This window comes from Serinus canaria, chromosome 6 (genome assembly GCF_022539315.1).
Source record: "Serinus canaria isolate serCan28SL12 chromosome 6, serCan2020, whole genome shotgun sequence".
NCBI classification, from domain to species: Eukaryota; Metazoa; Chordata; class Aves; order Passeriformes; family Fringillidae; genus Serinus; species Serinus canaria.
Genome location: NC_066320.1, coordinates 17,803,422 through 17,830,696, shown reverse-complemented (window position 1 = coordinate 17,830,696; position 27,275 = coordinate 17,803,422). Strand labels below are relative to the sequence as shown.

Genomic DNA, 27,275 nt, shown 5'->3' with positions numbered 1-27,275 from the left:
TCAGTGAATGATGCCTCAACTTTTGTTTCAATTGTTTCAATATGATTCTTTCTTTAAAAAAAAATTCAGGATCAAACTTCAAAGAAATAAATTTATTGTGAGCACAAAATGCAATTATGTGTGAAGGTGATAACTGGCTGATGTGAATATTGTAAATGTGTATTAGCTAAACTATGAATTGAGAAGCTCTTCTTGTCTATTTGTATAAATGCATTCTTTTATTGATATATGCTTGCTCCTAATTCAGGTGTGGAGTGGTAGAATAATTTTACTTTGAAACATAAGATGATGGTAAGATGTGATAAAAGAAAACAAGAAATACAGTGTTTCTCTGATTGAGCGGAGTGAAATTTTCTGCCAGTAGAAAATATGGATAACTTTTTCTTTAAGTAGCTACTTGAAAGTCTTTTCAAAGTAACTGTAATTCATATTATAAAATAATCTTGAATATTTTGCCAGGTAAAATTTTCAGATATAGAGAGTTAATTCTTAATTCCTCTGGTACGTGGAAAACACTCTGCAACTCATTCTTTAGTTATTTTGTGCTTAATTACAGATTTCAACATAAGTGTTTTCTGTTTCAGTTTTTTAAAATATAGTGCCCAGTGATGCTTTCAAGTTTTTCTCAAAAAAGAAAAAAAAAAAACCAAAACAAAACTACAAGTTAGCAGCTAACCAGTTAATTTTATCCATAATCTCTCTCTCTTAAATTTCATGCATAATGGGCTTGAAATCAGTTTTGTTGGCAACATTTCACTCAGCAGGAAAATCTTCTCTTCTCTTGAAAGCAAACTCTCTTGAAATCTTATTCTAGTAGAAAGCCCTGGTTTATAATGGGTGTGTGTGGTATCCCTTCCAAGAGAACCACTTAGTCGTGACCTCAGAGAAATTATTACTGTTGTCCTGTAGTCCTCAGAAGGAAAGCACTAGCTCTGAAATGGGATTGAATTAATGCCTTGGTTGCTGGGACCATGCAGAGCCAATATGTGGTCTCCAGTTGTTTATGTGAAGGTACTGCACAAGTATTCATCTTGAGGACGGATGTGTGGTCTGAGCAACCCGAAGGGAAATGAAATAGAGCAGTCACTAAAAATTAATCTTGAAGATGCAAGCCTCACTAATGAAGGGTATCCCTGCAAGCATGAGTCAGTTGGCAAAACTTCCTAAGTGGTTAGAAAGATCAATTGCGATGAATGATTTGTCTGACTTGGAACTTAAATGCTGAAATCTCCAGTGTAGGAAAGCCCATAGTCAATAGGCATTAAACTGTGGAGTTCTGAGCAAGTTTAGTACAAAACAGGGAAGTATATTGGCCCAAAGACATGTATAGCATGTACTTTAAGTAATCTTCCTGCATAGTTAAATTCCAAAGTTAGCTCATGTTGGAAATGGGAGACTCTCAGGTTTGTTCTTTGGTAAGCCTGTTAAAGTGGACAGTCTGTTTCTTCCATGCACACTTTTCTGCTTTGCTAAATATTGATCAGGAATAACATGGATGCTGCTGTGGAGCAAAACTTAGCAGACCTGCAAACGTTGCCTTTTTCCATCTGCATAAGCCTGCAAGAATGCTTTCTCTAGAAAAAAAAACCAAAACCAGCCTTCATCACTGTTTGCTTCCAGTGTGTGATTTCCCTGATAAATCTGAAACACAATTTTGTCTCTGCAACTATGCAGGGGAACTCTGGTATCTGCTGTGGTGAGTTTTGAAGGATGCATCAGGGCATGATTGCTCATGTGAAATACAATACAATGTAACTATTTTGGAAGGCCAGCAGCACTTTTATTTACTTCTAGAATTTTTTGGAATAAAAAAAAAAAATTAGTGCAATAAAAGTGATTAAAGTGTAAGGTTGAAAAGAATTGTCTTTCCATATAACCACAAAAATGGAGGAATATGTGTTCTTTTAACTTTTGAATAGTTACATTGCATGCTCATATGATCATACGAGGACAGCACCTGTCTCTTTCATGCTTTTATATAACGATGAAGTAGAATTTTTCACAAGCTTAATTATCTGCTGCGAAACTTTCTCAGGACAAGGTAGGAGAGGGAGAAATATGTTTATAAATTCATCTAATTTAAAGCTCTGTATGTAATCCTAAAAATAATACAAGTTTATATTAGGAAGTTATTGAATGGTTGTCTTCTGAAGAGACATGCTGAACATTTGTCTGGGGGAGCACCTTCTGACTGGAATTAGGGTTATTTTCAATTCTTTAATGTTTTTCAGAAGATGCTTCATAAAATGTCGTAATGATAGCATCTTAATCCAATTATAGCTAATCCTGCAAGCCATTTCATAGTTGTTTTATAGATTGCTGCATTTTAAGGTGAATTAATTTCTAATAAAAGGGTTTCTTAAGGGCTTCGTGGCATAATGCTTTTGAGACACCAGCAGATAGTGTGATGTCTGAACCATTAGATGTGTTCTTTGATCATCTTTTTTTAACTACTCAAGCCATTTGTTTGTCTCCATTTAGCATTCTCTAAATCCATACCAAACTCATCACAAATTGATTTTTAATAGTACTTTGTAGACACTAGTGTCATTAGCTGTCAGTAGTCCTAAATATCATTTGTTCAAGGATGGAAACAGGATTTCAAAATGCACACAAGAAATCACCTAAAATGAATGACCCCTATTTTAAAAAAGTGTTTTGTTCTTTGCTGTGCTTTGCACTCCAGAAATGCACGCCATCAAGAAAATTATCAGTAACCTTTTTTTTCCTGTAAGTTACAAGGCACTGGTAACATGCTGAAACATGTTTGGTTTTTTTAATGTGATTTAAAGGTATGGTTTTTCATTTATTTCTTTTGTTTTCAATTTAACCCCCCCACATGATATGTTATTCCTACTGGTCTCACTGTTTCATGTTGTTATAAAAAGGTAAGTCCTAAAGTGATTCTCAGCCCAGCATCTTATCTTAACCTTTTTTAGCTTGCTGTCATAAATCTTGCTTTCTAGTCTGCTTCTTTTAAGTGGAATGTATTTTACATTGTTGCTTGTACTATTTCCAGTGAAGGGACTGGGAGGAGAAACTTCCCTGCTCTGCTGTATCCCTGCACTGCAATAGTTTCTATTGCTTAGTTTTGGGTTTTTTTCTTCATTGAAAGAGACTAAATGTATTAAATAAATTTATGTTTAAAAAAAGCATGATTTGGCAGATGTGATCAGTTTTTGTAGCAGAGTATGAAGTCTATACCCTTTAAAAGTCAACCTTTTCCTTCAGCTCAAGGAGTATGTTCCAAATAATATTATTTACTAGACCCTTGCATCTTGTCTTTTCAGAAAAGATAATGCTTCATTAGAGTAACTTTCGAAGTTGCTTTTAGCACTTTAAATATATATGAAATAAAATACCCTCTAATTACAATGACTGTCAGTTTAATTAGAAATGTTTTAGTGTTGCATAAAGAACAAAAGTCACATGTAATGTCTGAGTGCATCAAAAATGTATGACCTAGTAAATACAGCACTCATGTAAAACACACATCCAGCATGTTACAGTAACTGGTATGAGAACCTTGCCAAATGATTAATTCATGAGTACTTTCTGTTATGATCTGTATTATCAAACATTTGCCATCTTCTTTTTCCTTGTTTTAGGTACCAGCAGACAGGTGTTAGGTGGCTTTGGGAATTGCACTGCCAGCAGGCAGGAGGAATTCTGGGAGATGAGATGGGATTGGGCAAGACCATTCAGATAATTGCCTTCTTGGCAGGTCTGAGCTACAGCAATATGAGGACTCGTGGTTCAAATTACAGGCAAGTGCTTCTCTGCAGACTGTCAGTCTGTGGAGCTCAATTAATATTTCATCAGATGTATTACTGGTGGAGGAGGGTCCTGTGAATTATTAATGACATTTCAATTACAATATTCCTTTAATTCTTTTAGTGGGGGACATCAAAGGAAAAATTTTACGAGACAATGGAGCTGTAGGGCAGGAAAAATTAAACATGTAACACTTTTAATGAATTCCAGGCATTGATGCTTCATTTTGCAGATGAGCCACGCTAGATATTTTGGGTCAATATAGTGTCTAAGGTTACCTTCCACAAATGGATTGTTTACAAACTCAATTACATTAATATCAATAGTTTACACAATATGGAATTTTAAATTAGATGTAATACCTTTAGTTCCATTTATTAAATTTTACATTAAAATATTTGTTCTGGCAAGCCACCAGGTAAATGTTTTACAGGAAGTAACAAGCTGATTTGCAATGAAAGTTAGAGTTTCTGATGGTCAGGGAATTATCCATGCCAAAAATTAGTAGTAAGAGTAAAACCAGTAACTTATGCAGAGGAATTTCCATCTGCTTTTGCTTTTTTGTTGTTGCTGCTTTTCAAAACATATGCTAGTATGACTGACCTTTCTAACAAGGTATTTCATTTTTTTTTTTCTTATGAACAATGCTTTAAAATTTCTTCTTCATATGTGGAATTACTGGCAAGATACTTGTTTGTGTCCTCAGAATTGCAGACTCACACATGAATAGTACTTGATTTTTCTACTTCTGTTGGCCTGTTTACCTGATGTAAATAGCTACATTAAATTTAGCAACTATCATAGTACTGTACTAAACAAACAATTGCCTTTATATAGAGGTATGTTTAAATTATGTTTAGCTTGTACATGAATTGTAAAATAATGCTTTAAAGAGAAAATATTCATATATTCTCTTTAGTTGCTTCCTACTATAGTCTTAATATAAAAATAAACTCCATAGGTCCTTCACTGAGGCCAGCTGATTTACTTTAATATGGCTGCCTAGTTAAGGATGCTATTGTACAGATTATTTTATATTCCCTACCCCACTTGGGAGACCACTGAGTTGATGGAAATCCTTCAAGGACATCTCTTGGCACTGTTAAATAGTGCAAAACTACAATAAAAGTTTGAAAAGGCCAAAATCAATTTGCCCAGCTAAGCTGCAGTGCTGTTTCTATCTTGTGTTGAGTTTCATGTTTTGGCTGGTGCATGTCATTGAGTCCGTCACGACAGTAATTCCATGGGAGGAAACAAGGCTTAATATGTTGCTGAAGCTTGCTCTGATTTTATGTCTGTGATGCTGTAAGGCAGACAGTCTTAGCCAGACAAGGCCAGCACTAAGAGGGGGCAAAGCTGTGTGGTCAGCACTGTCAGTGTCTTCCAGCCTAGCTTGGGTTTCCTTACCTTGGTGTGTAACAAAAACCTTTCGCTACAGACTTGTCTTCATTTATTTGAAACATCAGATAAGAAACTGACAGAAAGTTTATACACTGATTATTTACCCATCTGTGCTCTTCAGGATACTGAGACATAAACATAAACAGCTCAATCTCTACTTTGAGTGGCAGAGATTAATTTCCATGATGCTTAGGTAAATAAAAATCCATTGCCCTGGAAAAAGTGTGTTGTTCTTGCTGCCCTGTTCTCTTATTTTCTCTAGGGTTTAGTTATTGTTTCAGCTTGAAAACATGATTTGCCAGTCCTTGGCAACATTTGGTTATCATGAAACATGTTTTCCTGTGCTAACTTTTTGAGTGTTTAAAGATTATAAATACAGCATGAGTACAGTCTGCTGTTTCTTGGTAGTAAGTTGCAGGACTTGTAACTTACATGCAATCCCAATTGCATCCAATTAAATAACAATAAATAAAGGATTCTTGTGAATTTTGGCTTTATAAACCAGAAGCAATAGAAGAAAGAGATTTGGATATATTGACCAAATATGACATTGACCATAAGCTATTAGTACAATGCAGCTGTGAAAAAGGGACAGAATACAATATGGCAATATATTTGGAGTAAGAACAGGGCAATATTATTATCTTGGTACAAGGCACTAGTAAGACTTTGGTTTTGAATGTTTTAAGTGTCACCTTTGTTCAAGGAAAACAAATATAAATTGGATAGGCAGCAGAGCAGATCTTACAGTGTTGCAGTGATTAAAAGAATGAAGGATGCCTCCTAAATGTAGCAAGCAGAAGTATATGATTTGTTTTGTTTTGTGGAACAGCTCAGACTGGAAGGAGCTAGATGACTCTTTAATATAAATAAATAAAAGCTCTCCGGAGAATAATAAAATGTTGGCTAGTGGAAAGTTGGTAGAGTCAGACTAGACACAGAAGAGTTTTCACATAGCCAAGCAGAGAGGGAGTGGAGTTTCTGAAAATTGATCCAAGGAGGTGTGAACTCTTTGTGTAAGCTGAGGGGGGAAGAATCTGGATAAACCTTATGTAAACTTGTGTGAATACAGACCAGGGGAATAAACAGATGTATTTTGTTACTACCCATGAAGAGTAAGAAACTAGTTCTGGGAAAGTTGGCTTTTCTGCTGTAGATATTTTTAAGAGCAATAGCAGTGATTATTTGGATTTGTAGCATAGTTGAAGTTATTTTTCATGTCTCTAAGTTCTTACTTCCCTTTGGATTGCAGGGAGTTTTTTAATTAGAACATATAAAGTTTGTTATCATATTTGTTAATAATAAGCAATGTCCAGGTTGTTGTTCTGCATATGTATAAGCTTTTAATAAAGAATATTATTTCTTCATGTCTGCAGTTTCTGAAGATGTTAAGGAGTTTGGGTTTTTTTTAAGCAGGGTGTTGCTGGTGTCTGAGAAATCCTTTATTGCTATCAGTGTGTTATCTTGAATGTATACTGTGATCTTTTGCATTGTTGTTTTAGTGTCACTTGTATAGTACATGGACACAGATCAGTGTATGATAACTGAAGCTATTGCCTTTGTTTGCAGAGTCATTTTTTCAATTTTTTAAAGAGCAAATATATTTGAAAAATAACTTCTAGTTACCACCACTTAATATATTTCTTACAGGGGTTTTGGGTATTTATTTGTGGGAGTAGTATTTTTTATTTGGCTGGTGTGCAAGGGATTTTTCCCTTCGTAACTTTAGGGGCAGTTCTGAACTTCATATGCAGAAAGACTTTGTTTCAGACCTCTTTAGTAATTCTCAGAAACAGTAATATAATTACGAATAAGAAACTTATGAGACAATTTGAGCCAAGCTCAGATCTCAACATCAATGGATGATATAGTCTGCCACTTCAGAGTCCTTGTCTTATCAATAAACTATGGTGATGAGAGTACAGTATATTACCAACATGAAGCAGAACACCTGTGTGTAAGTTCATTTGTGAGACTCTAGCTACACATTCTGTATAATAGAAGTAATAAAATAATTGCTTGTTAATGATTTCTTTTCGCTTATAGAAACAGCAGTCACTAAAACTTGATTTGTAATATCACAGGAGGAAGTTCCCTTATGCCTTACTGTTTGGAGCTTTTCTATTCCTGTTTAGCTTGATAGATGTATCCATTAACTGTTCAATGAGGGGATTCTTTTAGCAGTACCCTCTTCATCTTCCTTTAAAAAACAGACTTCCAGGAAAACAAATTGCCAATTAATTTCCATAGCTCTCATATTCCACTTAAACCGTAAAGTATGTCATTTTAATATGTGTGTATTTTAATGAGCCACTTAATACAGTTTATTTATTTCACATCAAGGGTTTTTTCCTTGAATACTCTATTTTAGGTACCAGGGATTGGGTCCAACAGTGATTGTCTGTCCAGCTACTGTGTTGCATCAGTGGGTAAAAGAATTCCACACTTGGTGGCCTCCATTTAGAGTTGCTGTGCTCCATGAAACTGGTTCTTATACAAAGAGTAAGGTAATGATTGACGTTCATTTTGTAATTCTTGAGGCCTTTCTTTTTTTTGTCACTAGCAAAAAAAAAAAATCCCCTTGCTTAATGCTTCTGTGTAGGAAAGAACTTTTTGTGAATGTATTAAAATAACTAAAAGTTCATTGTCTTGTATAGATTTCATAGTAAACTGGACTAAAAGGGGTTTGACATAGAATACATGTTTATTATGATGAAGACTTGTATTGCCTGAACAAATTAAACATAGTAACAGGTTTCTTGCTTGAGTTTTCCTTGTGCTGTAGTCCATGCTAGGAGTTTGACTAGACTGCTTGTACACCAGATAAATGCTTGTAGAACTTGGGAATTCTCTTCTTGCATTTCTTTGCATCACTATGTCATTGATCTGATATCTAATGTGTTTTGCATTCATGGGTAATTTCAGTTGGTTGCTGTCAGTTGGTATCACTCAGTCTCATTTTCTTTAATGACAGAGTAACTTTGTTAGTTTACCTTGTTTCAAGCATTGCCCTTTCTGTCTTTCAGTTTTCTTTGATCATCTCTTCATATGCATGTTCTTAGTCTGTTTCTTAAGTTGGAAAGTCTGACTTGTATGAAGTCTGAAACTTTGATACCTTGCAGGAACAAAACAAGGAAAACTTCAATTTTTATTTTCCCCAGCATATTTCAGATGTCTAAATGAGTTTTCAGGATTCAGCAAAGCATTTCTAAATTTCTCTTTAAATATTTATTGAATTTCTTGTAATAACATTAAGATTATGTGATACTTAATTGCACTTGATTAAACATATTCTGAAGTAATTGATGTAGTTAGAGTACCTAGCAAAAAAGGAGTAGCACACTGTAATGTGCTAATAGCTTCCTGTTGTTCAATTAACTTGGTGTGTTTTCAAGCCCTAAAAGTCTGTTGACCTCAATAACACGGTCACATGTCTTCGTAAATTAAATCATGTGTGCTTATTTTGGGCTGTTTCTTAATTAATGGACTTGACAGACTGACTCAAATTTTTCCATCTGCAGGACTAGTAAGGTTTTCAAGATTTCACCTTCCCACTGTCATCCCTCAAATGCATATTCAACAACTTAAAATTAAAGATGTAAGCACTTTGGAGCAGATTTAGTGAACTGAACCTAATGCTTTATCTTCTAAGAGCTGTAACAGTGCTTTAAACAGGTGTCACTGAGAAGGTCTTAACCACATGCACGTCCTTTTCCTAGATGCCTCTTATTTAGAGAAGAGCAAGCTAAAGTAAGAGGAAAAAAGCAACTTTCCTGTTTTACTTCCCCTTATACCTGCAGTAAAAAGTTTGCTACTAATAAATTAGCATAAGTAACACTTGTACACTGAAAATATATCACATAAAATACAGGACAGGTGATTTACACCTGCCTAGGACTTCTTTTCAAAATACATTATGAATACTTCAGTTTGATCTTACAGCAATTCCATCTGCTGTTAATCTATGGCATTGCAGAAAACCACTTTTGCATATCTTAACTTTGTAGTACTCATCCAGGGATGAGTACTACAAATCTTGCTCTTTTTAAAAATTATCATTATTATTTGTGGTTGCAGAAGATTATTTAGCTCTTTTAGGATGATAAATGGGCTTAAGTTGGAGCAGTAGGTGGAACCAGATTCAAGTAAGAATAGTCTTCCCCTGTGAAGTCAGCTTTCAGTTTGAACAAGGTATAGCATTTGTGGCTAAATGTCCTGAAGTGCTATCTTATGCTATTAATCTCCTACTATGGTTTGTCCTGTTGTTTTAAGATTTTTGTTGGCACATGAGCATTTGTAAATCATAGAATGTAAGAGGCACTGTGAACTTGGGTTATCGTGTTTAACGTACCACAAATGGAAGGAGGCTGTTATTTTTTAAATTCAGGTCTGAACTTTTAATTTCCTAATCTTTGGAAGAGCTATCACTGAGGTTAACAGTTCCTTCTGATGTTAGTCACATACTGTTTGTAAATGTGTAACTTTGCATTCCCTTATTCTGGTCAAATGCAGGACACAGAATGCAGCCCTATAAAGTCATTGTCAAGTTCATGATGCTTGCAGCTGTGAAACCATCTACTTAAAGATGACTTTACAGATGGAAAATTTTAGACCTTCTAGCCTCACAGTAGAGTACATAATCTACACGTAAAAAAGTCAATTTCAGAGGTTACAGTTACTAGCATGATAGCATATGGAACCTGTGTTTTAGCCAAAGGCTCTATTTCTGACTTAAGGACCAAACTCAGATAAAATTAGTGTCATGATCCAAGAAGTAGCATTCTTGTTAAATATGTAATAAGTGTTTTAGCTCTTTTTATTGCAACTTTTACATTATTAAACATTATAATGTGTTCTTTTGAAGCCTCTTCGTGGTGCCATTTAGGTTTTTTTGTTGGGGCAGGGAAAGAATAAAGAGGTTTTATATGTTGAATTTATGGATCCCCAAGCCTAGTGGTTGGTTATGAGATGGTGATAAGCCTGCTGAAGAATGCACTTTTGTGTCACAAGTGATATATGGTTGGATAAGTGACTGGATACTATCTCTAACTTTATGCTTGCCTCAAAGATATCTGAATGTTTAGTAAATTTTGTAGTTATCAGTAATCTATGTCTTTAAGTTCAGTTTTAACATACACATTTTGATCTAAGAAAATTACCATTTTTAATAACAATACATAAGAGTTCTGATTTCAGGTCCTCTTAAATATTTTTAAATACTATCAAAAAATAAAAAAGCTTACCTCTGTAAACATCAGTCCCAAAAATTGTCCTATTTTTTACCTTCAGAAATAAACTAGTAGGTACATTGAGGTACAAAAAGGAAAAAAAAAACATTTGCTTAGAGATATGTTGTCCTTAGAATAAATCATGAACCTTTTAGCTGTAAAAAATGGTGCTTGCCAAAATTCATCCAGTCTTTGTATTTCTCATGTGCTCTAGTGAAGACAAGGCAACACCATCAACTTACCACCCAGTTTGGGAGAAAATACTGTCCCTGAACTATAAAGGCCTGAAGTACTGTGCTGAGCAAAAATGCTCATAATTGATCTATGTGCTCACATGTTCCTCTATTCATTAGCATCAGAGAAAGGCCAGAGTGCAGAATTTCAAAATTAGGTGTGTGTATATATATATATATATATATATATATAAAAGACCCATTAGCATGTTTTAAAATATTAAGAATTATTCCAAGAACTGCACTTAAAGTGAAGACAACCTTGAAAAGGTACCCAATGCAGTAAAATGAGACTTAGTAAGTGTTGTAGTGTGAGTTGATAAAATTGTGTTGTTCTGTTTCTTCATTGTCAGCACAAATCCTTGTTTATTAAAAATTTAGCTTGAAGGAAACTTTAATTAATTACAGGTTCAGTAAATCCTGACTAGGATTCTGCCTTGGTGTGTTTACAATGAATGGCCTTCATGTGCCTGTGTTTCACTTCTGTTCTCTCTGCTACCTGACAGCGTGATTTATGGCTGTTGTTTTCTACGAGTCCACTGTTTGCCCTCTAGGAGGGATTGGTCTCTTGAGCCTCCATAATAACAGCAGCACTTTCATAAAACATCTTTTAATGACAAGAGTGTAGCATTCTGTAAGTCAGGCTAATTGCAGACATACCCTATTAATTGCAAAAATTAGGAGAGGTTACATATTTTACAAGCTTTTAATTTTAAATCACCCGAGATGATTTGTCTTAAGTGTTTGGGTAGTGATGTCTACAATATTCTATGACAGACCATTGCTGAGACTTGAGAAAAGTTGCAGACTGTGGATAATGTACCAGGTAGAATTGAGCTTTGGATGTCCACACCTGCAGAGAAATCCTCCTCTGTCTGTAATACAAATTACTCTAAAGATTACATATTCTCTTGAGACTCGTGATACCAACATTAAATAATGTGTTGTGATTTTATCAGGAGATGATAATCAGAAAGCAGATATTCTTGAACAGTTAAAAGACTTTTTTGATTCTTGGGGTGTGTGTGGGTAATTAATTTTACAGTAAAAGGTCATGGATATTGACACCATCTGAGTTTTTGACATGGGTTTTTCCCTTTTGTTTGGTTTTTAATTGTTTTTTGTGGGTTGTGTTTTAATTAAAAGGCACTTCTAGTAATAAGGGGTTTGTCTTTACTTTAGCAGATTTAATGGTGATTGTACTTTTTGTTTTTCCCTTCTCATCATCTGCTGTTTAAGTCTTCTGGATTTATGCATGGAGTATAACCGCAATAAAGATGAGTCCTGGCACTGTCAAAAATGATATAGACTGTCCCTGCCCTACATAACTTGCAGTTATAAAGGCTAGTAAAAACCTGGGGAAAGGTTAAAGCTTACAAGAGAAGCACAGACTTTGAAGATTGGTAGCAACTATGTTAATCTTATAATGAGAAAGGTTAGACAGAATTTAGGATTAAACAAATAGATTTTTGTATTTATTTTTCAGTATTTCACTCGTTTAATTTTCCTCTGACATTCTTGCTTGCAGTACACAAAGCTGGGTTTGTGAAGAGAATCTAGGAGAACTTGAAGAAACCCATTACCTTAATCAAATCCAATGTTTGTTTTTTCAGACATTGCCTTTAAAAAATTAAAAATAAAAACCACTTTTTCCTTCTGACTTAGCTTTTGGTAAATTCTGATTTATTATAACACAGTATTCAAGTACTTCATTCTTTCACAGATAAGCTAAGAGTAACATAATCAAAATCTTGCATATACATATTTTCTTTGCAAAGTAAATTATAGATCTGCTTTTATAATACTTTTTATACACACCTAGGATAGCAAATCTCTGTGTGTGTAGGTCTGAGGATTCTGTCCCACTGACAACATTCACCTTTTGTTTTTTAGGTGAAACTAATTCATGAAATTGCTTCATGCCATGGGATTTTAATTACATCTTACTCGTACATTCGTCTGATGCAGGACAATATCCACACATATGATTGGCATTATGTCATTCTGGATGAGGGTCACAAAATCCGAAATCCAAATGCTGCAGTCACACTTGCATGCAAGCAGGTACTTAATAAAGAATAAATTCAAGTGCTCTGGAGGGAGGTTCCAATGTCTAGTAGCCTATCATAAAAATATATGTTTGATCATTAATAAAGAATAAAAGCATACATCACAATGGTCTGTATTTGACTATTTAACTTACTTAACATTTTTAATGAATTTACATGGGTAAATTTACACAAGTATTCCAGAGGAAAAAAATTAGAACTTTTAAGTTGCATAGTAATTTGCCAGTACTGATAAATATCAGATTGCTGGTGTGAGTTTTCTGCTAACAGTCTATGAAGAGTGTATTGCAGAAATCTGTTTTTTTTCATGAGTGTGAGGCCATATATTTTGACATGAGAATTTGTTGATAGTGAAGTTGAATATCCTCTGAGGTAGGAGGCAGGATACACCAGGAACCATGAAAATAACTTTCTTTTGGTTTTGTGGTTTTTATTAATAGTTCCGCACACCCCATCGAATCATCTTGTCTGGCTCCCCTATGCAAAATAACCTTAAGGAGCTCTGGTCCCTCTTTGACTTTATATTCCCAGGAAAATTGGGAACCCTCCCTGTGTTCATGGAGCAGTTTTCTGTCCCAATAACCATGGGAGGATATTGCAATGCCTCTCCTGTCCAGGTAAATGCATCCAAAATATTATTTTGCTTGAAGGAAACCGTTCCAGCTGTTGCTGTTGTACTTCTAAATGTACTTAATGTTGTTGTTCTAGACACTAACCAGAAAAAGAGCTGTGTGTATGCTTTACTGCTGCTTGTGTAAAAAAAAATCATTCAGCTGAGACAGTTTCATTTATACAGGAGTGCACCTTATATACAAGGTTTTCTTGTCAAAGGCCCTAAAGTTTAAGTCATTAAAAGTATTCTTTGATATAAAGATAAACAGATTGGAGTGGAAGTTCTATTTAAATAGAACTTTCCTGTTTGCTATCAAGCTTTGACAAATTATGCAGTAAGTGGAATCCTTAAATCCAGTCCAGAAACAGTTTTTATTTTAAAAAGCTAAAGTAGGTGTTGGAAGTCTGGAAGTAGATAAACTAATTTGGAAAGCAAAAAATTACTTGGGAAATTATTTTGAATAAGTGTTTATTAATCTTTGTAGTTGTGGTTCTCAGTATTGATGACAGCTTAAATATTTTTCTGTTTTTAACTAGATAGCAAATAAATTGTCTGCATCATAATCTGCCAACTAAGTTTCATATAAATGCTATTAAATTTGTATCCTTTTAACTGCTGATTGTAATGTTTTTCCATGCACACATTGCTGAAGTTGTATTTTCTTTTCAAGTTTAAGTACTTCTCTTGTATAAGTATTAGTAATTTCCTAAGTTTGCCTTTCAATTGTTTTTATACATCAATAATTTATTATGTTGTTTGTCTTACTTTAAGACAAATTAAGGTATTTTTAGCCATTATTACAGTTAATACCTATCTCACACATCCACTACCCCTTATAGAACTGTATACTCCATTTAGGGCCAGAGTGACCTTTAGTTTCTGTGATCATGGGGATTTTCTTGTACCAATTTTTTTTAAAGGTCTCAAGTGTGCACCAATCTTCACTTATTGTCTGGTAACCATCATTGCTGCAGGCTTCTTTTTTGATCTTTAGTATATGTATTAGCACTTTTTCATGAAGATCTTGGTTTTGTACAGATTTATACTCACTTCTTTCTTTGGTTTCTAAATTAAATATCTTACTTTTGATCTCTTTTAAAGAAAAATCTGATGTATCTGAGGAAGTCTTACTCAGTTTTATTGTTGCTAACATGAATTTTATTGCAATTCATGTTGTGTTGAACTTATAACTATAGATTTTATTTATTTTCTTTTTATTTTATCTTAATTTATTTTTTAATTTTAAAAATTTTTTATGATCTAATTTTTTAGGATTTTCCTGTTGCTGATTATATAATTTTGCTAGTTGCTAGAATTAATATCAAGAACCAAAATACAACTTGTGCCTTTTCTTCCTTTTTTCAGGTAAAAACTGCATACAAATGTGCCTGTGTGTTACGGGACACCATAAACCCCTACTTGCTGCGGAGAATGAAGGCTGATGTAAAAATGAGCCTTTCACTTCCAGACAAAAATGAACAGGTTGGCCTGTTTTCACTACTAGATCTGAGTCCTCTTCCTCCCCAAAACTCAGTCTTTCATGAAAATTTGGAAGTAATTTGTGCTAGTAGCAGATAAAATGGTGGTTTAACTAAAGATAAGGTGTAGAGCTTTCAAGATTCATATTCTTTCACCATTGTACTGAGTATTAAATTACTGCTGTCTTGCAGGGTCTGTATGAGTTCACTTATCTAAAAAGTACAGGATAGATGAAGTGTAGCCAGGGCTACTTAATGCTGTCCCCTTGGGTCTCAAGTGCATTGAAATGAGTTGTCTGTCTGTTTCCTTTTCTACAGCAGGAAACAATTCAGCATTGTTTCCTGTCCTAGAAAGATTAATTTGGGCAGCAAATAATACAGAAATACTTGCTGGCAGTTTTTCATATTGCAAGCTAGCTGGCCTATACATTATAATAAATTCTCAATATACTAGCCTTGTATGCTTTACTGCAAGGTGGCCTGTTTCTTTAGGAAACATTTTCATTCAAAGTAGAGGAGGTTGAAAGTATTGGTTAACTGAAATTCCGAGAAATACTCACTTGTAATTATTAGCTTCTTCTTCAGGTCTCAGTGATTCAGGCATTTATGTTCTGTTCTGACTCCTTTCTTGACTGCTTACTTTAAAAGAGAAGTAGACATGTTAGTCTTTGTAAGACAGTGCTGAAAGGTACATAATAACAAATAGGCCATACTGTGTATATGCAGCCTTTTTTTAACCAATTTTTTAATTTCTATATACTATTTTTAACCAACTTTAAAGTGTCTAGATAGTAAAGAGTCTGGGCTCCTTAATCTAAAGAATGTGATCATAGACAGTTTAAACAAATTTGATTTTTGCTCTTGCCAGTCACAGGGCACTACATCAGTTTGATTTAGAGCATAATATTGGGTGCCTTGCAGGATGCAAAGAAGTGATTATATTCAATTTTAGCCCATCAGAGCACCTGAGAAATCAATATATTCCATGCTTAAGGTCTAAAGACAGGACAGACCACCTCTGCTAAACTTCTAAGAATTTGCAAGTTGTAAGGGAGGTGACAGATGCACAGTGGAAAGAGTTTGCTATATACAGCTTTGAGAGAATGCTAACATTGCACAGTTACCTCATTAAAACTAGAAAATGGCAGCACTTCCAAAACTAAAGCGATTTGAGGGGAAGATCTAGCTACTGGGAAAGAGCACATAAAACCTCATGAAACTCATATTGACCATCATGTTCATTCTCTAATTTTTTTTTTTTATTTCTAGTGATTTCTGTGCAGTATATTTTGACATTATTTCTGTATGTCACACATCTCTGAACTTTCATTGTAGCACATGGTAAAATTCTAAAATTCCCACAGGTTGGGCTTGAGTGGTTGGTTTGTTTTGTAGGTCCTCTTTTGCCGTTTGACAGAGGAGCAGCGTCAAATCTATCAAAATTACATCAACTCTAAAGAAGTTTACCAGATTCTCAATGGAGATATGCAGGTGGGCATTAATATGGATAGTGATGGGTAGGGTTTGATGGGTAAAATCATGGACTGGCCCTTGCACTCTTCTAGCTGAATTCTGAGCAGTAAGGGAAGCAAACACACTGATCTCTATTCAGTTTTTGTAGTTGTCTTTTTTTTTTTTTGCAGAACTGTTAGATGAAATATATTTTAGTTAGTGATCTATATGTAATGACATGACCAGATAAAAGTAGGAATGGAATGAGCTTCACAGTATGTTTGTGATCTTGGCAACAAATTCTGGCTTTTTGGATGACCTGTTGTAGGTAACTGTATTCATGCTTTTAACTAATTCCCCAAGTGAAGCAGAGGAAAAGCACAGTTACTCCTGAGAGTACAATTCATGTGTAATAACTTCGTTATGCAATAGTTCATGATGTCACAGTATTAACAGAAAGCAGAGCAAATAAGCAAACATCCTTATTACTGTCTTACTAGTCACTTCTCAACATCTTCTGCCTCCATCCTCGCAATGTACATGTTGAAATTGCTGTGGCCAAGTGAAAGGCATAATTGGGGTACATTTTCAGTTGCTGGCTGCTGCTGCTACCTCTGTAGAATCTGCTATTCCCTGTGAATCCTACGTTGCACACATCTGGTTTGTTTGACGTTTTTATGCATGCAACGGATGTGTCTCCCTTCCATTTTAGCCCTTGTTTGTAGGAGGTATTATGTGTTGGCTATAATGTTTAATTCACCGTATTTTCTTGTCTTGTGAGCTGTGAAATCCATTCTTGCTGCATGCCCAGTGGCTCCAGTCAGTGGTTATGGTCAGCGTGGCCATATGTATTGCAGTCCCATACACAGAATACGTTGATCTTATTACTGTTTTGACTTTTTTTAGTTTTCCAGATCTCAAAAAGGTACAGTGGGCAAGTTTTTTCAAGTACATAGCTATTTTAGTTATCCCAGTGAAAATTTCTTTAAGGAGCTTGTTCTTTTAGAGATGGCTTGTACAAGACTATCTGCAGAAATTTACCAAAGATGTTACAAAATTGGCTATTGTATTTACTAGGGATCTGAACATTTTGAACAGTAAATGCCAATGCTTTTATTAGATATTCTGTGATGACAACAGCAAATCCCAGCTGAAAAACAGCATTGTAAAAACAAACCATAAATTATGGTCAGGCTCATCCAGTTTTAATGCTAAAAGACTGAGGGATTCCCTGTTTCAAGCTAGTTCATTTTTCAGAATATTCAGAAGTATAAATAACACTTGTAATATTATTGAATGAATAACTGAATAGAACTCTCCTAACGTGGCATCAAAAGTGGTAATTTCTATTTTGTATGTGTGTTCAAATATGTTAATTCATTTATTCTTTGTTATCATGCATTCTGGTGGGCACACTGACTATCCTCACGGTCTGTCTTAAGTTACCTGCTAATGTGATAGAAGTTGGAAGGAAAGACATGATAATTTCATGATTTCAAGAAACAAATTGGTGGCATTTTTCCTTTTGAGTGAGAAAAACGTGGCCTTACAGCTAGGGAGGGACTGGTTTTACTAGTGCAGATATTGTTGCAGAATTCCCTTAACATTATCACCAGAATAGGCTCACAAGTACATAAAATTTCAATCACTTTCTTTTGTACTGATTTTTCCTAAAACTTTCCCTTAAGCAAGTATTAGCATGGAAACATTTTTAAAAAGAAACATTGATGGTGAGTGAATTAATCTATTGTTTATTTTTTTTCCACAAGCCATATAGACAAGTATTCATCATGAAAATAGAAATATTTTTCTCTTGTATTCTTTAGATTCTCTTAGGACTATCAACTTTGAGAAAGATTTGCAATCACCCTGACTTTGTTGCTGATAGTCCCAGAATTTTGAAGAGTGTGCCAGATGCTGAAACAGAGGATCCAAATCAATTTGGATATTGGAAACGTTCTGGAAAAATGATAGTGGTAGAATCCTTGCTGAAAATATGGCACAAGCAAGGTCACAGAGTGCTGTTTTTTACTCAGTCAAGACAGGTAAGATGAGCTAATTGTTTTTAGTTTTAGCTATTACTATTACTTAAAACGTGTATGAGAGTTCCAAAAAACCTGTAAGTAGAACCACCTTTTGTAGTGTCTTTCTCATAAAATCAATATCTTACTGAAAAAGTTACTGAAATGACTGATGTCTTTGGAATAATCAGAGACCAGTTCCCAAAATCAGTAAGCTTTACTGAAATGACGCAGCAATGTGGCAGTGGGCTGGTTTCAATGTACTAGGTCAAAGCTTTATCAGTTGTGCCCACATGGTACCAGGCTGTCCCTGCTGTAGTTCCAGGGCACAGTTGGTGTCACTTTGCATGCTCTATCTAGTTCCTGTGCACCTCTGATCCTCAGAATCGCTCCCTTTGGGACAGTGGCACAGGCAGTGACCTTTTGTTTTTCCTGTGTACTCACAGTTTTGTCTTCCTTCTGTGGATTTCCTTGGGATGCTGCACACCAGCCTGTTTAATTGTCTTGAAGCTATGGCCCTAGACTTCCAAACCAAACTCAAATATTCCACTGCATTCAGCTGTGAAATTTTTTTGCCCCATTTTTATAAGTTGTTTTTCTGTCGTTTAAGAAAGTGTTTCAAGTTTTTCATTGTCGTTGTTTGTTTGATTGACACTGCAGTTAGTGCCAGAAATTCTTACAGGTTCATCATACAGGTGCTCAGTCTTCACATCTGGATTTCATTAAATCTTTTCCATCACCACAGATGATGCAGATACTTGAAGTCTTTGTGAGATACAGAAACTATTCCTACCTCAGGATGGATGGCACCACAGCAGTAGCTTCCAGACAGCCTCTTGTAACAAAATACAATGAGGTGAGATGTTCCATCCCACACATGAATGCATATTAATGAGTATGATTGAGTTCTTCCATTCCTTTTTGTTCTGTTTTTAAATACACTTCTTCAGGTTGGAGATACAAAACTGAAATGAAGCCCCTGTCTTTGTGAGAGAGGGGAAAAAAGTAATCTCTTATTTCGTACACAAGTTGGGTTTTCTGCTAAGGAAAGAAAAACATTTGAGAAGGGGGAAAAGCAATTTTATTGGATAACAATAAACGAAATTTAGATCAGACTACTTTTATTTGTCAAAAGAAATACTAGATGAGCAAAGAAATGTGTTTCTTTGCATCTTTGCTTATAATGCTGATAAAATAATCCAGGAAATTTTTTTTTTAATGTTACATTTTGCTAATTCTTGCTTAAGTAAATTCTCTCTTGTGTCACAGGACAAATCCATATTTCTTTTTCTTCTAACAACTCGTGTTGGTGGCATTGGAGTTAACTTGGTTGGTGCTGACCGGGTTATTATTTATGATCCTGACTGGAATCCTAGTGTAGACACACAGGTGAGTTTGATTTATTACATTCCGTTTACCAGCTGAGTTGAAATAAAACTGAAGACGAAATTACATTTATCTCCTCAAACAGTGTTAAAGCACTCTGTTGCTCTTTCCTAAGTTGCTGTTCCCAGCAATGGTTACTTAGGATGCAGCTCCACATTATGATTACTATTGTGGCAAAGCCAATTTAAGTGGTTCCCACCACATCCCCTATATGCTGTTACACCTTACCACTCTTCAGTATTGTTGATTCATGTAGTCAGTTACAGTGCAGTCAAACAAATAGTTCAAATGGCCTGTTTTTAAAATAAATAAACCAGATGTTTCTGAAGGGATAGTACAGCTGTGCAGGCTCTTGAACAAGCAGGACTGTTGGTGGTCATAATGCAGGGTGAGAAGAGGAGAGCAGATGCTGCTCAAATTGGCTTTCTCACTAGATAATGATATGTAGCTGTGACCTTAGAGAGCTGCTCTAAGCTTTTAGAAGTTGTTCATTATCTCATCTTATCTCACAGTGTGGTAAGACTGATTTATCAAATCATGTAGCAGTTATATGGTGCTTACAAGTTTGAGAGGAAAAAGCTTTTTTTATAGAAATCCTATGAAGCTCTGAGATCTGCAGGTGTCTGACTTAGAGTGCTCTGTATTAGTGGTTGGTTCAAGATGTTTGTAGGAAAGATTTCAGTTAAGTTAAAGAAGAAAAGTTCAAAGGAAAGGTGTGTATTAACACTCTATTGGGAAATTTCCTTCAGGAATAAGTCAATGTAAAATACATACTCTAGGTAAAAGTTCTGATTTTAACATAATGTATTGATAATTTTTGCATAGATTTCTTGGTACAATTGGAGATCTTTTTCCTCTCCTGCTGAGTTAATTATCCTATGCTCTAGAAATATTTGTTAAATGTCCAAACTAAGTTTGAAATAGTGTTGTCATTACCTCTCTGTCAGACATGTTGGAGAGGTTCATATCTGGTAACCAAACCTTTTGTGTTCCAGGCTCGGGAACGTGCTTGGAGAATAGGCCAGAAGAAAGAGGTGACTGTGTACAGGCTGCTCACTGCAGGGACTATTGAGGAGAAGATATACCACAGGTCAGTCAGAATGATTTCTTGGATACAGCTGCATGCTCAGGAAAATGCTTCTAGCAAATCCAAGGTGGTGTAACAGTGACATAACTGTACATGTCCACACATTGTTTCTAATCCCCCACCTTGGTCATGGTGGGCACATCACGGAAAACTTTTAAAAGTTTCTTTTGAGGAATGGAGAACCTTTTCTCATACTAGACTCCCAGCTGTACTCCTCCATCCCTAGCAGCGAGATCCATGTGCTAAATGTACCTTATCAGTCTGTTCCAGCAGCTGTGTCCAGCACATCCAGGATTCACTGTAAAACATAGTATGAGGCATAGACAGAAAACAGTGAGCACCTTATTCAAAACATGAGACTTAACTAGTCTGAAATGCAAATTCAAATCATCAAGTTCTTTATATTCTCCTTGGGATGTATCAAGATGTATGTGGTACATAGATCTATTTACTACTGTGCAAACCCAATTTGATTTTATTCCCAATTCATTCCAAAGTGAAAGAATTAAATCCCAATAACTACCAGTCATATTCATGTTATTTATTCCAAAGTGTAGCTAAAGCCTTTGAAGTGCTTGTATTTCAAAATCAATAAAATCTTTTTGGTTTGCTTTTCCGTTCAGCTTTCTCAGTAGTTAGCTTCACTCACATGAATTCCAGATGAATGTACATGGGAATCCTGTGTCTAGACTTCATTCTTCAGAACTGAAATACACTCCTGGAAAATTCAGAAGAACAAAAAGCTCTAAGTAATGAAATGCCCATGCTTACTATTTTCCTGTGTTTTCTTGCCTGGAAATGAAAACTTAGTTTTTTGACCACTGAATTTAAAAATAGTTTCCCAGCTTAATCTCAGCAGAACCAAAAGTGTGATAAAACTGTTTGAGAGAACTATTTCCAGTTCCATTTAGGGATGTACTTTTTGTACAGAATAAAACAGCTTTTGCTGTAGGCACTATGTACTACAGACATGGCACAGAAGCACTTTTACCAATACTAGAAGATTTCTTGCAGCTTTGTACGGATTTGTTCCTTTTGGTCCTCTGTAGGCAGGCTCTTTTCTTCTCAGCCACAAGTCTGATTCCCCTTTTCAGTGTCTGTCATCCAGTCATCACCATCAGACAGAGCTACTCTGCTGCTTTTGATTCCTTCAATCAATTGAACCCATAAAATGTTGTCATTTTAACAAGCTGTAGTTTCTTCTTTCAGGAGCTTTCTGTTTGTTTTATTGTTACATATGCAAGCTTTTCAATTTTAATGAACAAAAAAGTTCTAGCTGTGAAGTTATTTATTGCTTAGTTAAGGGATGCCTCATAGGACATCTCAGGATAGTGGTTACCTGTTGTGTTATGGGGTTGTTGCAAAATAATAAATCCCTGTGTTTAACAATTTACTTGGTTGTTTGAAAGTTACTAACTCAAGATGGTCTTTTGGAAACTAACATCATCTTCCCACTGCTTAATTGTTCTGCAGGGTAATGTTTGTGCTTATAGTTTTCTGTTTAAGTACTGTACTCAGTACTTAAACATAGCTAGACATTGTTTCATGCACCAAATATTTGTTTTCTTTTTTAGACAAATCTTCAAACAATTTTTAACAAACAGAGTGCTGAAAGACCCTAAGCAAAATCGCTTCTTCAAATCAAATGATCTTTATGAACTATTTACTCTGAACAGCCCAGATGTGTCTCAGGGGACAGAAACAAGTGCAATTTTTGCAGGTACATGGGGTTTTTTTCCTGTTTGTTTGGAAGAAAAAATGTCTTAATTGTTTGTTAAAAGGATACTAATTTTATTCATCCCTCAGGTACTGGTTCAGATGTTCAAGTCCCAAAGCCACCTGCTAATGGCACTGCTAAATGTGATGTCCATCTTGCAGAAAGCAGCTCACGCAAGAAGAAGTCCTCCAATTCCTATTCCACCACACACATGAAAGATTCTTCTTCTAAAGCAATAGAGACAAGTGAGGAAACCAAGGGAACTTTGGAAGCCTTTGACCAAAATATCTACGCAAAAGATAATGCACAAAGTGCCGCTGATACAAATTCATTCAATAAAAGCAAAGAGGAATGCTTGGAAAGTGATGACAAATGCATGTCCCAGTCAGTGCCATGCAGTGCAGGGTCTGCAGAGAATGCAGAAGGTCTGACTGCCGTGGTGGCTGGTGAGGGATGTGGTACAGCTAATGCAGATGCCAGGACAGATCTTAGCCTCACTTGTGATGCAGCTGGCTCTTGGGAAAAGCAGGATGCTAAAACTGAAGATGGGCAATTTGATAATAATCACTTTAAGTGTATCTCAAAAACAAAGCACAAGGTGGATATACTGTCACATGAGAGCCACAGAGATAAGTCTAAGAAGAAACATCACAAGGATGCCAAATTTGAAGGAAAGCGCATTCCTCATCTAGTGAAACAAAAGCAGTACAGAAGGGAGAACAGTGAAGAGCAAGACTCAAAGAAGAATGATGACTATGTCTTGCAGAAACTTTTTAAAAAATCAGGTAACAGTTGTTGTTTGGCTGCTGACTAAACAGAGGTATATAAAACCTATGCAAATGAGGGAAAGAGCAGATCTGTTACTCTGATGGTTAGAGCTACAATAAAAAACATATTTGTTCTGTTACTTTAGTGAAACTTAAAATGTTCATTTTATAATTTAAATATAATTTCATTTTAATTCCAGTTGACTTTAATTCCAGTTACAAATGTGCTAGTTACCTTGGCACAAACTGTTCAGAGAGATCCACATTTCTGGATATAGAAGTATATGCAGTATTTCTCCTGGATATTTCCAGGATGTAATCAACCTTCATTTACACAAGGGTTTCACTTCTGTCTGTCCTGTCCATAACAATGGAAATGATCAATTTGCCCACATAATTGCCAGGTCTGTTGTGACTAATGACCTCATCAGCACACCAGAAGTGATTTGCTGTCAGATTGATTACTTAACTGATAAAGAAAGGAGTTCTCTCATTAGAAATTACTATACAGATGTGCTTAATATAATCACCCTGAAGAAGGAAAAATTGTGGCATTCACTTAAAAAGTGAATATTTGACTTTCACATAAATCAAGAGATGTCCTCCTTCACCTTTTTTATCCTCTGGTTTTAGGGGTACACAGTGTTATGAAGCATGATGCCATTATGGATGCTTCCAGTGCAGATCATGTGCTGGAGGAAGCAGAAGCGAGCAGAGTGGCCCAGGATGCCTTGAGAGCCCTAAGACTTTCTCGTCAGCAATGTTTAGGAGCTGCTTCTGGTGTGCCAACCTGGACAGGCACCAGTGGTCTTTCAGGTGCACCATCAGGAATAAAGTGAGTTCCATTCTCACTCTGCTTCCCAAAAACAGAGGAGTTGCTTAGGATATTAAAGATAGACATTTTTTTGTCTTAGTATTTGCAGTAATATGTATCAGCCATGTGCATGTTTTATATTTAATATAGACATGAAAGCATATTATAAGCATAGGTAGTCCATTCTGAAGTACAAAGAAAGCATTATTGTTGCATAGTAGAAGAGAGAGCTTTAGGGCTCTTGAAAACCCTAAAACAAAAACCCAGTCTGTCTTTGAAAAACCATCATAGTCATTTTGAGAAGGATGTTTCATGGAGTTAATTCTTTCATGGGTTTCTAGGAGTCGGTTTGGCCAAAAAAGAAACTCCATGCTGCTTTCTTCTCATTCCACTTGTGCATCACCTGCAAAGAAGCACAAGGTAAGAAGCACAAGCTAACATTTCTGTTTCAATACCTGATATATGTAAATTGTTATGATTTATGCAATAAACCTGACTTAGATATGTCATACGCATTTGTGTATGATTACAGGTAACTAAAAATTCCAGAATTTTTAGTTACCTGTAACTTTGATTTTTTTGTTTTGATGAAGTCTAGTTAGATACAACAGTCACAAATTGCACCATTGTTTGCTTATCTGTCTCAAAACCAGCAAAACTTTTTTTTGCTTCTTAAGTTCCAAAGTTGAGACCTGAATACATTACCTCTTAATGGTATATTTCAGATGACCAAGTTCTGAGTGGTGGTGTTTGTTATTTAAGTCTAAACAACAGGCAGATTTTGTTTAATAAATTCTGTGGGTCTCAAAATGCAGTTCTCCCCATGGTCTGTGTCTTTATTTGCAGGATGGAGATACAATAAAGAAACAAAATATAAGGAAGTGTAGTTCCAGTGAGCACTTCAATGGAAGATCTGGAGAATCATCATCCAGTGCTCTGGACTCTTCATCTCTATTAGCTCGTATGAGGGCAAGAAACCACCTTGTTTTACCACAGCAGACAAGGGATGAGGGTGATGAGAATCATCAGCCAGCACCCGCCCCAGTCCAGGGTTCGACAGAATACGATGAGCTGCTTGTGGATCTGCGGAACTTCCTGGCCTTCCAGGCCCGCGTGGATGGCGAGGCGAGCACTCGGGAGCTGCTGCAGGAGTTTGAGTCCAAGCTGCCTGCAGAGCACTCCTGTGTCTTTAGAGAACTGCTCCGCAATATCTGCACCTTCCATAGGAGCCCAAACGGGGAAGGGGTCTGGAGGCTAAAGCCAGAATTCCGATGACCCTTGATCAGTGCAGGCACCTCTCTGTCCAGCTGACCACCATTCTCCTCTCAAAGGAGGAACACTGTGTGACTTTGAAAATTTTGCAGTATTTTGTATTCCTGAATGCAGTCAGTGGTGCAGGACTTGTTACAGGCTTAAAGCTAACTTAATTTCTGATTTATACTATTTATATAAAAGTGCCATCTACCTCATAGATGAAACAATACTAACTATCAGCACCTTTTCTTCAAAAGAAATCTTAATATAAATGGGATGAAGAACATATACTGACCTTTTATTACAATAAGATCCATGGATGTTGCCATGGATAGTAAAACTTTGATTTCTGTGAAATTCTGCAAAACTACTTCCTTGATTTCCTGTTTATTACTTGAATGGTCATAGGGCACACAGTGTGCCATCACAAAAAAAAAGGGCAGAGGGGAGGTGATTTTAGTTAGCATGAGAGATTCACTTGTACTGACAAGTGCATCAGAATAATTTTCTGTAACTTGCATCAGTAGTGAGAATTTTGTTGTAATGTTTAACTAACTTGGGAAATAATTCTAATGCCATGAAGGTTTAATCACAAAAAATGGAAAGTGTAGCTGGATATTGAGTTAACTGACAATTGATAATTATGGAAAACTTACTAAATTCCAGGGCACCCATTAACACCATAATCAGCAATCCAGTTACATTGCCATACACCACTGGCAAGTGCTTGCTCTACGGTATTTCTTGCAACTGAGGCAACAATAACTGTTATGTTTGTCACAGGTTGTGGACTTATAATTGAAATCTTACTAAATGTTCATATGTTTCACTGTGATTTATGGCCAGTTACCTCCTACCACTTAAAATTTTATACCTTGATATAGACTGGGGTGTTAGCTGGTCAGAGGGGGAAGGGTGCGACTGTGTTTTACTCACCATAATCATTTTTGGGTATAGTTGGAGCATATATAGAAGTTACATGTCATTCATTTTCTATGGGTAGGGAAAACAAAGTTTCTTGACAGTTGGGTTAATACCAGTTATTTGTAGCAAATCCAAGTACAACATTGGGTCTGTCTTCAAGGTACTCGTGTGCTACACAAGGAAATTTTAAAGTGGAAAATGTGGACAGATTTTGAGAAGAAAACCTCATTGTCGCAGCAACAGTGAATTACTGTATGGCTTAAACTAGGAATAGTTACATATGCCTAATGTCCTTCCTATCCCTAAGCTATGGAAAGCTGAGCTAGTTTTAGCTTTTTTGCTTACTATGAAATTGTCTTGTTTACTTTAAGTGGAAGTGCAAATATTCAAAGATGAATGGTGAAACAAGAATACAAACTTCCTTTTTGTGAAAAAAAAAAAAAACCTTTTAGAGAAACTTCCAATGGCTTTTTCTCCTGTTTTTGCTCAGTGATAAAGGGTCTGTAGAGCTTTCCAAGAAGTGGTGCTTCTTGGCTTTTCCTAATAGCATTTGAAGATGGGACTTCTCCTAACATCTCCTTCTCTGATCCCATTTATATTCACTTACATTCCCTCTTTCAAAAAAAGGTGAAACAAGGAACTTGGGGTGCAACTGCTGTTGATATGACTTGAAATGGATCAGAAGAAGAGTAAAAACAAAGCAATTTTCTGTTTTCTTCAAATCTATACAGACTGTGAATTGGTTTAGGTGCCATGTCCCCATCTCTACTTATTCCAGCAGCAAACCAGGAATTCAGCAGTCTGCAAAGCTGCTGTTGTTACCTTAGCTGTTAGTTTTGGTGTCCTGTTTAATTTAAACTCCAATTTTAAAGACATCATTCCTGTATACTAAGGAGAGTTTGCAGCTTCTTGATTTGTTAATGTAAATAGACTTGCATGTACTTTTTATAAATTCTTGGCTTTTTTGGACTTATTAAAAAAGGAAAAACAAAAGTGTGTTCTAGAAGTCATTGGGCACTGGGAAAAGTGGGCAGGGAGGCATCTTCTCCTGTATGCT

At 35.8% G+C, this 27,275-nt stretch overlaps 1 protein-coding gene across 3 annotated transcripts in view; it reads left to right on the top strand.

The window, feature by feature from the left end:
• ERCC6 (ERCC excision repair 6, chromatin remodeling factor) overlaps positions 1-27,275 on the top strand; it is a 42,477-nt gene extending 15,202 nt beyond the window's left edge. For 2 of the 3 annotated variants that reach the window (XM_009087324.4, XM_018910818.3), the window contains exons 7-21: positions 3,609-3,767; positions 7,547-7,682; positions 12,530-12,700; positions 13,146-13,322; positions 14,684-14,800; positions 16,192-16,287; positions 18,075-18,293; positions 19,015-19,125; positions 19,539-19,658; positions 20,651-20,745; positions 22,317-22,462; positions 22,549-23,244; positions 23,860-24,061; positions 24,382-24,460; positions 24,887-27,274. In XM_009087324.4, coding sequence (XP_009085572.3) covers positions 3,609-3,767; positions 7,547-7,682; positions 12,530-12,700; positions 13,146-13,322; positions 14,684-14,800; positions 16,192-16,287; positions 18,075-18,293; positions 19,015-19,125; positions 19,539-19,658; positions 20,651-20,745; positions 22,317-22,462; positions 22,549-23,244; positions 23,860-24,061; positions 24,382-24,460; positions 24,887-25,315 — 2,953 coding nt within the window. In that variant the 3' untranslated portion in view covers positions 25,316-27,274. Of the gene's footprint in view, positions 1-3,608; positions 3,768-7,546; positions 7,683-12,529; positions 12,701-13,145; positions 13,323-14,683; positions 14,801-16,191; positions 16,288-18,074; positions 18,294-19,014; positions 19,126-19,538; positions 19,659-20,650; positions 20,746-22,316; positions 22,463-22,548; positions 23,245-23,859; positions 24,062-24,381; positions 24,461-24,886 lie in introns of all 3 variants that reach the window. The other variant, XM_018910817.3, reaches the window with a different exon arrangement.